Consider the following 12182-nt stretch of genomic DNA (forward strand, 5'->3'; position numbering starts at 1 on the left):
GCATCCAACTCTTGGTTTTGGCTCAGGTCATGATTATCAGGGTTGTGAACTCAAGCCGCAATTCCTGCTCCACACTGAGTGCGATGCCAGCTTAAGATTCTTTCTGCCTCTTTCTTCCTACACCCCTGCTCCTCCCCTCCCCACTTTCATACACCCTCTTTCTTAAAGAAAGAAAAAGAAAGAAGGAAAGAAAAGAAAAAAGAATACAGAAAACTTAAACAAGATTAACCATTTTATCTGACATTTAAGGAACAATCCACCTAACAACAGCAGAATCTTTCTTTCAAGTACACTCAGACAAATGAACTAGAGAGACCATATTCAGGGCCTTCTTACAAACCCAAATAAACTTAAAAGGTTTTAAGTCATATGATATTTTGTAACAACAATGGACCTAAATTAAAAACCAGTAACAGAAAGACATCTGGAATATTAAAAAAAAAAAAAAAAATTAGAACTAAATTACAAACTTCCAAATAATTCATAAGTGAAAATCAAAATCAAAAAGAAAATTAGACAGTACTTTATTAAACTAAATCTTTTTTTAAAAAATGACATACCAAAATTTAGGAAATGCATAAATGCACTTGGAAGAAAAGTCAGATTCTAAAATGACTATATTAGTAAAAAGAAAAGTCTCAAATCAATGACCTAAGCTTCTATTTCAGAATGGTAAACTGATAAAAGATTTACAAAACCTGCACTTTGAAACTCCAAACAGCTGCTGAGTGACTAAGGAATATTAAGTCAGTATTTCTCCACTATGGAACTCACGATGTTCTGAGCCAGTTACTTCTTTGTTGTAGGAAGCCGGTTCCTGCGCCCTGTAGGAAGTTTAGCGGCATCTCTAAGGATGCCAGTAGCAGCTGCTAACTGTGACAATCAAAAACGTCTCCATGTCTCTGGTAGAGCAAAATCTCCCCCTGTTGAGACCAATAACCTCAATAAATGGAGAGAGCGATCTTGTTCACCCATAGAAGACTCAATATTGTTTAGATGTCAAGTCTATAAATACAAGCACTCCCAATCAAGATTTCAAGAAAGTTAATGGTAGAAATCGGCGAACTGACTGTAAATCTCACAAGAAAATTTGAAGTATACAAAAAATACAAAACAACTTTGAAAAAGAACAAAGTTGAAGGACTTATACTATCTGATTTCAGATTTTCTTATAAGTCTAAGTATTCAAAACAGTTTGGGGTTGGCACAAAGATAAATAGCCGCTTTACTCATAGGAGCCCACAACTGGCAACCACCCACATATCCATCAAAAAGTGAATGTGGTCTATCTGCACAATTGAATACTAGTCAGCAACGAAAAGAAAATGAATTGCTGATACACAACACATAATGATGACGTTCAAAAATTTTATACTACGTGCAGTCACATGTGAGAGTACATACTGTATGGTTCCATTTATATGAAATTCTAAAACAGGCAAAGCTAATCTATAGTGACAGAGAACAGTTCAGTGGTTGCTCAGGGCCTGGAGGTTGGCAGGGTTGGGGAAGAACAGGGGGTAGTTGGGGACTGACTGAAAAGAGGCATGAGGAACTGTCTAGAGTGATGAAAATTGTGTTTTTAAACACACAGTACATTTTATCATATGTACATTACACACTACACCTCAACAAATTAAAAAAAGAAAAATGTTTTGGGACAGAGGCCTAGATTCTACCCTAACTTAAGACCTCTGCTTTCCTTAAGAATTTGCTTAGGCCTTCAGCATGTTTCCTCACCCAGAAACAATGACAATGCCAAGTCCACAGGGTAAAGTGAAAGTACACATCAAGGAGTTTAACTGAGAAGTAAAAGCAAATACTAATATTATTAACACTCAAAAGTCCTTCTAGAGCATGATTTTTACATGTTATTTTCCACTTCTGTCTTTAAGTTGTTACTTTCCTGCACTAATCTGGAGTAACTGAAAAAACTAAAATACAATCACTTTGAGATGTTCTTTTAAAAGAAGAAAACATTTTAAATCAAAGCTGAGCAATATGAAGCAAGAAAAAGCAAAAGTTCTCAAAGATTAAAAGTATAGCTAAAAATTAATAATTTTCTTAAAGTAAAAATTCTAATGTCTTTTCTATGGCTTAACTAGAGAAGATCTACTTTGAGCAGAATTTCTGTGCCACATATATTACTGGTTTAGTTCCCACATTCCAAAGAGGTCAGGAAATTATAAAGTGTTTAATATAAAAATGACAGATGTATACTAAATATTTCTATTACAGAAATAAAGAATACTATTTTTTTTTCCAGGCATTCAAACAACACATTTGCAACCCATACTCCAACAAACCTGAAAGCCATTACTATCTTTGACAAAGTCTTTCACAGAGCATCACAATAAATGCTCGAATTCTGATATTTCATCTGGAAATGCCCATTTGAATTCAAAGTCCCCAAACCACAGGAACACATGGTAATAATAAAGGATTTTAGACTAGTGTTTTTACAAACAACTTTGGCTGCTTTTAGCTAACTTATTTTACCTCATTTTTATACATCTGAGAATGAAAAATTAAATTACTGTAGGAAAGTTGTTTGAACTTGGAATGCATTTTTTTTACTTAAAAAGTTACAATATACAGCAAGACATAAACTAGCCTGTTCCTCACTGTATGTTGCAACATTTTTGGAACTAAAATATGACTGGAACAATTATTTGTAAGGAAAATACTACAGAAATACCCCTTTAACAATAAAATGAACCCTTCTAAATGAGGCTTCAATCTCTCTTAAATGTTAACATGCAGGGATTGCTAGTTGTCCTTCAATATCCCTCTTTCCCATTTTACACAGCAGTGGAAATTTCTGGGCATAGGACACAGCTAAAGATTCCCTTGCAGCTAGGGGAAGCTTTGTGACTTAGCTCTGGACAATGTGATGTAAGCATCATGGCCTTAAAGAAAATGGACATGCTCTTTATTTTCTCTTTAACTCAGTCCTGTTGCCTAAAAGGTAAACATACAGTAAAGCTAGAGCAGCCTTCTTGGACCATGAGATAAAAACTGCCTATTAAAAATGGCAAAGTGGGGCACCTGGGTGGCTCAATGGGTTAAAGCCTCTGCCTTCGGCTCAGGTCGTGATCCCAGGGTCCTGGGATCGAGCCCCACATTGGGCTCTCTGCTCCGCAGGGAGCCTGCTTCCTCCTCTCTGCCAGCCTCTCTGCCTACCTGTGATCTCTGTCTGTTAAATAAATAAAATCTTTTAAAAAAAAAAAAATGGCAAAGCAACGTGATTAGAGAAGCCTGGGTCTCCAACATCATAAAGCCATCATACTAACCCAAGACTGCCTATTTGGATTTTTAAATTGGAAAAGATTAAGCCTCCTTGGTACTTAGCTTGTCAAATTTTCAGCCTAAACAGCATCCTAGTTTCTGATGGTGGGCAAGGGAGACAAAGGAAAAGGAAATAAAAATAGACTTTACTTAATTCTAAAAGAGACCTGTAGCCAATTCTCACATGCGTGTGTGTGTGTGTGTGTGTGTGTGTATCATGTTTACTTGTTCTTCAAACTTCATGGCTTTCCTTCATTAGGGCTGTTTTTAGAAATATAAAACTAACATATTAGATGACCTAGGAAATCACTTTAAAACTTGACAGATGAGAAAACACAGGTACAAGCAAGCAAATAATGAGCCCAAGGTTATTTCTATCGAAAATTATTAGGTGTTTTAATTTTGTGGTTCATAAATATTTGTTTTTCTGAAGAAACAGATAAAGTTATAAACGCAAAAAAGGATAACATTATTAAGATGTGTTGTTTGCATGACAAAGAATATACTGTAAAATCAGTATGACCTGTGAATGGCACAGAAAAAGCAGTGACACAAAGTATATGAATAATCTTCTGACTAGGGCTACCACTCACAGTAGAGACATAATGTTTCTCCATGCTTGCACTAGAGTATGTTTTCATCTAAAATATCTACTGTCAACTGAAGGGCACTGGTAATGGGTCAGGAAGGGTCCCAAAGGTTTGTCCCATATGGAGAAAGTAAGTTAATGTCTTGTTGGTCACTCAACACTTATTCCAATGGGAATTAAGCTAAAATTAAAATAAAAACAAAAACAAAAACAAAAAGCAAAACAACAACAAAAACTATGTTATCCATAAGGAAAAATTAGAGTGTAAATGGAATTTGGGGTGTTATGAGTTCAAAAGCAATCTCATGAAAAATATGCACATGCTCCCTCCAAAAAATGTGTTACATATACCTTAAATATTTCATTGCTTTGGACTAATTCTTTCACTCTAATAAAACATAAGATAATATTTTTAAAAACTCAGGTCTTTTAAGATTTTATTTATTTATTTGACAGACACAGATCACAAGTAGGCAGAGTGGCAGGCAGAGGGGGGCGGGAGCAGGCTCCCTGCCAAGCAGGGAGTCCAATGCGGGGCTTGATCCCAGGATTCTGAGCCCAAGGCAGAGGCTTTAATCCACTGAGCCACCCAGGTGCCCCCAGAAACTCAGGTCTTTTTGAGTACAAAAATCAGTAGTTACTTCCTTTAAAGAATTTTTTTTTTTAAAGTAAGCACTATGCCCAATATGGGGCTTGAATTCACAACCCCAGATCAAGACTCAACATACTCAGCAAGCCAGATGTCTCTAAAAAAAAAAAAAAAAGTTTTTTTAAAAAAGGAACATTTTATATAAATTTCAAGTAAATCTCATATGACTTGAATACTCAAAATGTTCAAATTACGCAGTGATCTCCAACACAAAATTAAAAACATAAAATTTCTGAAACTGGTGGCAACAAATGCTGAAAAGCCATGATTCTGAGAGTCTGAATCTGGTAGTAAATGTACTTAGGGCTCACAGAATACTTTTTGCCATGAGAAAGTAACCTTATGTCAACAAACAACAGAATTCACTACAACTTTCTGAATTGCATCTATGTTCATTCTTTTCTTTTTTTCTAAGTATAAGAGGTCATTTTTGGCAACAATCAGATGTCTGTGTCATAAAGGAAAGGATTGCAAATTCCTTTTAAATTTTTAGGTCATCCAAAGCACTATAAGCCTTAAAAAGTATTCTTCCATGTTTCCAATTGTGTGCATATTTTTGCCAGCAGATGAATTTACAAGATATCGTCACTCTGAAATTCAATTTGCATAAGCACATCCTGAAGCACTGGAAGATTCCCATGGCAGTTTGGCCAAATGAATTTGTGATTTTCATCTGCATCCATAAAGCTTCAAATACCCAAAAATATCCAAGTAAGTCCGGTCATGAATAAACTCGTCCAACTGTTCCGAGTAGCATTTCTTTCTCTCATAAGCATTTTAATAGATGATAAATAAGGAGGCAGCTACCTAAACTGCAGTGTAGTGCTCTAAGACATATCCTTTAAGGAACCAACGCACTTCTGCATTACTGGGAATCTCCTATTCTGTTTCTACTTCCTTTTTTTTTTTTTTAAAGATTTTATTTATTCATTTGACAGACAGAGACCACAATTAGGCAGAAAGGCAGTCAGAGAGAGGAGGAAGCAGGCTCCCTGCTGAGCAGAGAGCCCGATGTGGGGCTCCATGCCAGGACCCTGGGATCATGACCCAAGCCGAAGGCAGAGGCTTTAACCCACTGAGCCACCCAGGTGCCCCTGTTTCCACTTCTTAAGAAAACCCATTGAGTAGGTTCATGGTTCATGGTTCTGACTCGGTGAATTTGATTCTGTTCAGGGTGGTAAGCAAGTATCTTTCAGGATAACTGTCAAAGTTCTTAACGCTGATTCATGCCAAGCCAATTGTAAAACATGTATGTCATGAATATTTGAAGTTCTTTCTTCACAAAAGCAGCAAAGTCAGATGTGCTGCCAAGCACGGTAAGTACTCCGTCCAACTCCGACGCAGCAAACCCCCTAATGTTAGTCATTTCATACAACTGTTTGTTGAATGGGAAATGGTATAACTCCCAATTTGACAATGATCTGCTTCAAAATATTAGAAGAAACACTCAGCAGTTTTAGAGTACATAACATCATCTGATTGTGCTTCTGCCATAGGAAAGAACGTTTTGTAATAAATAACCAAATTTCAGCAGCCCCTTCAAACTTTTCTTAACCCATTCTAAATTATCATATTTTAAGGACCCCACATAGTGAAACTTATATAAATTGGCAGGTAAATGGAAAAACTATGTATCTTCTAAAAAGAAATAATTACTGAAGCCAGACTCTCTGTATTATCCTCTATAGGTTAACATACATTTCAAAATAATGATTCCATATGTTGCTTTACATGTTTCTCCATTTGGTGAAATCCCTTTAATCATTCTGAATTAAAGAGTCGTTTTCAAGGAATTTTTTAAACTCAATTTAGTTCCAGCATAAATTGTCAATAACTGTCTCTACCCTTAATGTGCTTAAGATTTCCCTTGCTTTCTTCTACTAAAGACCTTATATCAGAATATAAACCACTGGCAAAAGCAAATAATTCAATCTCTAATTATCCCATAAACTTGGGTAAAATATATAAACAGTACATTTTGATAAATATTTTTGATACATAAACCACCTACCTTGATCTGAATTGGCATAAGAACTAAACAAGACAAGTAGCAGATATCCTTGTCTGTAAAGCATGCAAGCCTTCAAAAGTCTGGGGTGAATGTTATTTCTCTTTTAGTATTTCTAAGTTTGATATATAAATAAAACACCTTAATTCCTGATGATATGTCTTCCTACACTTACCTGTCTTATTTTGTAATTGTGAATACATTCTAGTAGCGAATGAGTTATAATTATTAAATATTCAATGGTAAATATATTCCCTTCTTTCTTTTTTTTTAAAGGTTTTTTTTTTAAAGATTTTATTTATTTATTTGACAGACAGAGATCACAAGCAGGCAGAGAGAGAGAGGAGGAAGCAGGCTCCCCGCCAAGCAGAGAGCCCGATGCAGGACTCGATCTCAGCACCCTGAGATCATGACCTGAGCCGAAGGCAGAGGCTAAACCCACTGAGCCACCCAGGCACCCTATTCCCTTCTTTCTTAAAAGCAGTATTTCCCAAAACTTAACACAATAAACCCTGTCTCAATGGTCTAAAGTTTCTGACCCCACTTGGCACAACCACTCATTCATATAATTATCTTTATAATACTTATTTTTAAGGCATTAAAAACTAAATACATTTTCTAATAGGTACTTTTCACAATTAATTAGTATGAAGCACTTAATGACTGTAATGTTGAACGAAGAAGCATTCTTCCAACTTGAAAACCAAGTACTTTTTACACTTCTATTTCCCAGGTATCCTGGGAATAATAAGCTAGTTACTTAGATAATTCCTCAATAAGTGCTCTGCCATTTTACCACTTACAATATTACGGAAAGTTTTACTTACTGAAACATCTTTCAGGTTTTTCTCAAAGGAGAAATGACAAGACTCTCTAGAAAAATCGAATTTGTATGCATCAGTTGGTCTTCCTCCTGATACCAATGCTTTTCTCAGTTCATCAACATATTTCTCTTTTTCCAATGCCATGTCATCGGCTTCTTGGGAAATCTCTGACTCAGAAACTATGGGAAACATTAATAAAAAGTTTTGAAATGAAAAATAAATTTCTAAACATGAGTACACACTTATTTACCTGTCGCTACTAATTTATCACTTATGTAACAGAAATTTAAATAAAAGGTATACCTCTTAACTGAGCTAGAAATTTTTGAGAAACATATTAATTTAGTCTCAAACCTCATCTGAAAAACATTAGACTCCTTGCATTTTTCTTCTCTGTCCTCTGATGAAATACATGCATTGTAAATTACTAGAAAAACTACCATCCTATATGCCTTATCCTAGGTCAAAACCAGGTAAATTATTTCTTATAATGATTAATAAATTCAGTATTTTATAACATCTTTCTTCTTTACCTCAGTTATTAATGAGATTACGTAGTCTATAGTCTACCTCTCACTCACATGGGATGAGTCAAATTAAAGTAAAAATGGAGTTCATTCTTCTCATCTCATTATGTGCCAAAAAGTAGAAAAGGTGGATGAAGGTAGGGGATGAGGAACGAAAAAGAAGGGAATTAATATTTATTGAGTGTAGCCTGTTAGACACACATTACATTACAGATCTGGCTTCCAGTTTTCTCATCTAGCTATGCTGAAAGCGGATGCTTTACTCATCTACAGAGATTTTTACTTCAGCAATTACATTCTCAATTCTAGATAGATATTCTCTTTCTTTATCATAATATCCTGTTCTTGACACACCCTTCCTTTAAATATTTGAAGGCCTTCAACATATTTAAGATCTCTTTCAGATCAGTCTTTATGCATGGTTCCTGGACTATTAATTCCATTTCTACTGCTGACACCTTCTCATTCTGTTTTTACCCTTTCGTGCTTTGCAATGTTCGAACAAGATTTTCCTCTAGCCAGAGTATAATCTGCTCTGGGCAATAGAGGTGGCCTTGAATCAAGATTACTAGTTTACCTTTGTTGGAGCTGCTACAGGTTTCAACAGCTCTGGACCAGTTTTGAAAGTTAATTTCTTAACTTGGTTTTTACACTGGAAGCAAAGAGTTCATCCTTAAATCCCCCGTCCTTCATCCATACATAAGACAGATTTTGGATTCTGATTTTTGTCCAGACTTTTATCTACTCATAGCTCTTAGTGACAAGTTTGACTCTATGCTGCATCTTCAAACCAAAGACTAGTCTTTTGTTTTGTCTTGTTTTGTTTTTTTTAAGATGATTCATTAACAAGATACCTTTCCGTTTCCTTTTTTTTTTTTTTAAAGATTTTATTTATTTGAGAGAGAGAAAGAATGCACACAAGCAGGGGGTAGGGCAGAGGGACTCGATCCCAGGACCACGAGATCATGACCCGAGCTGAAGGCAGACGCTTAATGACTGAGCTACCCAGGCGTCCCCCAGTTTCCTTTCTTAACATTGGGAGCTCAGTTCCAGTTCCTTAAGAGGACTGCGTCTCAACATTCCACTCCACTTAGGTATTACAGTAACAGTTCAGATACTCCATGAACCTAAACTTAAGCTTTAGCTCCCATTAACCACTTTGATTTTCAGATACCTTTTCACAGATGGCACCTGGAGGGTTCCCTTTCTTACATCCCAAAACTGCAATGGGTCTGTTTGCTTGTAAAATTACAAGATTTAGTCTAACATTTGTTTGGAATGCATGCATGTGGTTGGGTGGTTTCCTGTGTCAATTCAGGCTAGTACAATGATGAAAGACTCCTGTGGTTCTATACTTTTATACTTAAAGGTTACATTTATCTATTTTATTCCTTGTAACACTGAAAGATGTTTCAAATGATAAAACTGATGCTCAGATCAAGTAATGGTCTACAGTCACAGAATAGATTAAGTGGTCAAACTGGGATTCATACTTATGGTCTCTTGGTTGTTTGGTTTTGTGGTGAGGCAGAGAGGGGACACTGGAAAAACGATTTCCTTCCATGGTATTAAAAAACACAATAGGACATACAACAGAAATTAATGAAAGCTTGACGAAAGAAACCCTAAAATATAACACAGATTTTCATACCTTTGGTCTGTATTCTATCAAGTACGTCTGGAAGCCCCATGACAGGCAAAGAGGAAGAGAATTTTGAAACATATCCATATATTTTTCATTATCACTTTTGGTCATTTCTGATAGTGAAATATGAATCTCAAAACAGATGTCGAAAAAAGGCACGAACAAAAACTTTTATATTCTTTATTTGATTTTACAGCTTCTAAAAATCCTTTCACATATTTTGTCTCTCTCTGAAGCAGATACATATTTAAGATGATCACCACTATCAAATCTATTTATCAAATCTAGTGACCTTTCAGTTACCCTAATAGCTCTTCTGAGGGAAAAAAAAGAAGATAGAGAAATAAAAATAAGAATACTAATGCTTCCTAGTTAAGGAATAATTTCATATTTTGTGTTGGGTAACTCTGAAGAGTTATAAATACCAAAGAAGAGAAAATATTTCCCAGAGAACAGGAAATAAATCTGTGGAAACCATCTTTAATGTAACTACAAAAAACACAAAAGAGGGCGCCTGGGTTGGCTCAGTCAGTTAAGTGTCTGCCTTCAGCTCAGGTCATGATCCTAGGGTCCTGGAATCGAGGCCCAAATTATGCTCCCTGCTCAGTGGGAAGCCTGCTTCTCCCTATTTCTGCTGCTCACACTCTCTCTCTCTAGCTCTCGTTCTCAAATAAATAAATAAAATCTTTAAAAAAAGAAAGAAAGAAAGAAAGGATACCTATTAATAAACATCCAGTGAAAAGCATTCTAAATTTCAATAAAATGAAAAGATACATATCTGAAAATATTTCATAGCATCTATCGTTTTAATTCACTTACTTAAAACAATGCTTACTCAGTATCTACTATGTTCCAAGTACTATTCTAGGCACCAAGGATACAAAAGTTTAAAAGAGAGAAATTCCAGCCTCATGCAGCCTAATTCAAGTGCTGACATCTTAGATATTCTCTTACATTATACCATCTGTGAATGCTGTTCTATTATTATGGAATATTTCATTTTTAAGAGAAAAAATATGAAAGAAAATTTTCTATTTATACTTCCCTTTAAAAACTGTGAGAAAAAATTAAAGAAAAAAATTCATTTGAATATTCCATTAATAGTAACTGTGAAATTTTGACTGCATATTCAGAACTTCAATTCTGGAAAAACAACTCGGTCACTGGTTTTGAATTTTGTGCTAAGAACATCTGGAAGAAGCACAGCTGTAAGCACTCACTGCTCCAAAAACTCTGGTGACCAGAAATAAAAGCCATGGAAATAATAAAATTCAGCAAGGATACAGCTGAACCACATAATAATAGCATAAAAAGTAAGCAGGCCAACATGACCAAAAACCAAGGAATTATTCTCAGATACATAGGATCCAAGAAAGCATCATTTTAACACTATTTGTGGGTAGATGAAGATGTAAATAATGAAAGATTTTTTCTTTTGAATCTTTATGGATAATGAACCAAAGACTGTGCATAACCTAAGTTTGTGTTGGTGCTTTAATGACAGCCTTAGCATCCTATTACAGATCTTGTTGGTATCACATCATAGACCTACTTCACTGCATTTATTAAATATCCTTTTTCCCCTGTACTCTGACACATAATCTCCATATAGGTCACCAAATATCAATGGTTAGAACAAATATAAATGAATATAATTACTTGATAATAAATGTATTAGCAGGGGTGCCTGGGTGGCTCAGTGGGTTAAGCCTCTGCCTTTGGCTCAGGTCATGATCCTGGGGTCCTGGGATCGAGCCCCGCATCGGGCTCTCTGCTCAGCGGGGAGCCTGCTTCCTCCTCTCTCTCTGTCTGCTTCTCTGTCTATTTGTAATCTCCATCTATCAAATAAATAAATAAAATCTTTAATAAATAAATAAATAAATAAATGTATTAATAAAGTTTACTTTTCAGTGAACTACTCCAGAGATGGATAAGTTTCTTAGTGCTGATAGATTTATAAAGTTCACATAATAGTCATCAATCATTAACCTACTTTGTGACTTAACTGTGCAATACAACCCTCTATAATGTTGAAGTGATGATAAACCACATGATAATTAGACCTCAAAACACTCATTAGATAAAACATTACTAATGGAAAAGAAATCAGTGAATTTAGTGTGTGGGAGATTAAAAGAAACCCCACATCCTTTTAATTTTACTCAAATGAAAAGAGAAAAAAAATTATCCAAATTGAAGGCTGCAGCAATCAAAAAGTTGTACAAAAAAACAGGATGAGGTATAGGAAGGAAATCCATTTTCATGTTTCAATTATGTAATTATTTCAATGTTCTTAATCATGTTATTGTCTATCTATAAAGTGCCAAGCCAAATCATATTCCTGTAATAAGTTTCAACTAACCATGGAAACAATGTTATATTATTTGGTTTGATACTTTGTCCCTGAAATTTATACAAGAAAATAGAAATGAATACTGAAAGATACATAAAACATTTGTGAGTTTCAAAACTTTAGTATCCTTGGAAATAAACCAACCATATATGGTGAACTGTAAAATTTTCTGTCTGAAAGCCTGGTTAGTAAGCAAACCAAATTTTAACAACACAACAAAGGATATGAAGTTTTCTATCACATTTTGCTCACATTATTCATTATCTAAAGAACAAATGGCAAAGCATACTATATTTCTG

General features: G+C 35.1%; 1 protein-coding gene across 9 annotated transcripts in view; it reads right to left on the reverse strand.

The window, feature by feature from the left end:
• Positions 1-12182, reverse strand: part of XRCC4 (X-ray repair cross complementing 4) — a 344365-nt gene that overhangs the window by 317607 nt on the left and 14576 nt on the right. For all 9 annotated transcript variants that reach the window (XR_004283926.1, XM_032335817.1, XM_032335822.1 and 6 more), the window contains exon 3: positions 7362-7537. Coding sequence is in view for 8 of the 9 variants with exons in the window: in XM_032335817.1 (XP_032191708.1) it covers positions 7362-7537 (176 nt within the window). In the remaining variant the exon portion in view is untranslated. The remainder of the gene's footprint in view (positions 1-7361; positions 7538-12182) is intronic.

The sequence above is a fragment of the Mustela erminea genome, chromosome 3, assembly GCF_009829155.1.
Source record: "Mustela erminea isolate mMusErm1 chromosome 3, mMusErm1.Pri, whole genome shotgun sequence".
Taxonomy (NCBI): Eukaryota; Metazoa; Chordata; class Mammalia; order Carnivora; family Mustelidae; genus Mustela; species Mustela erminea.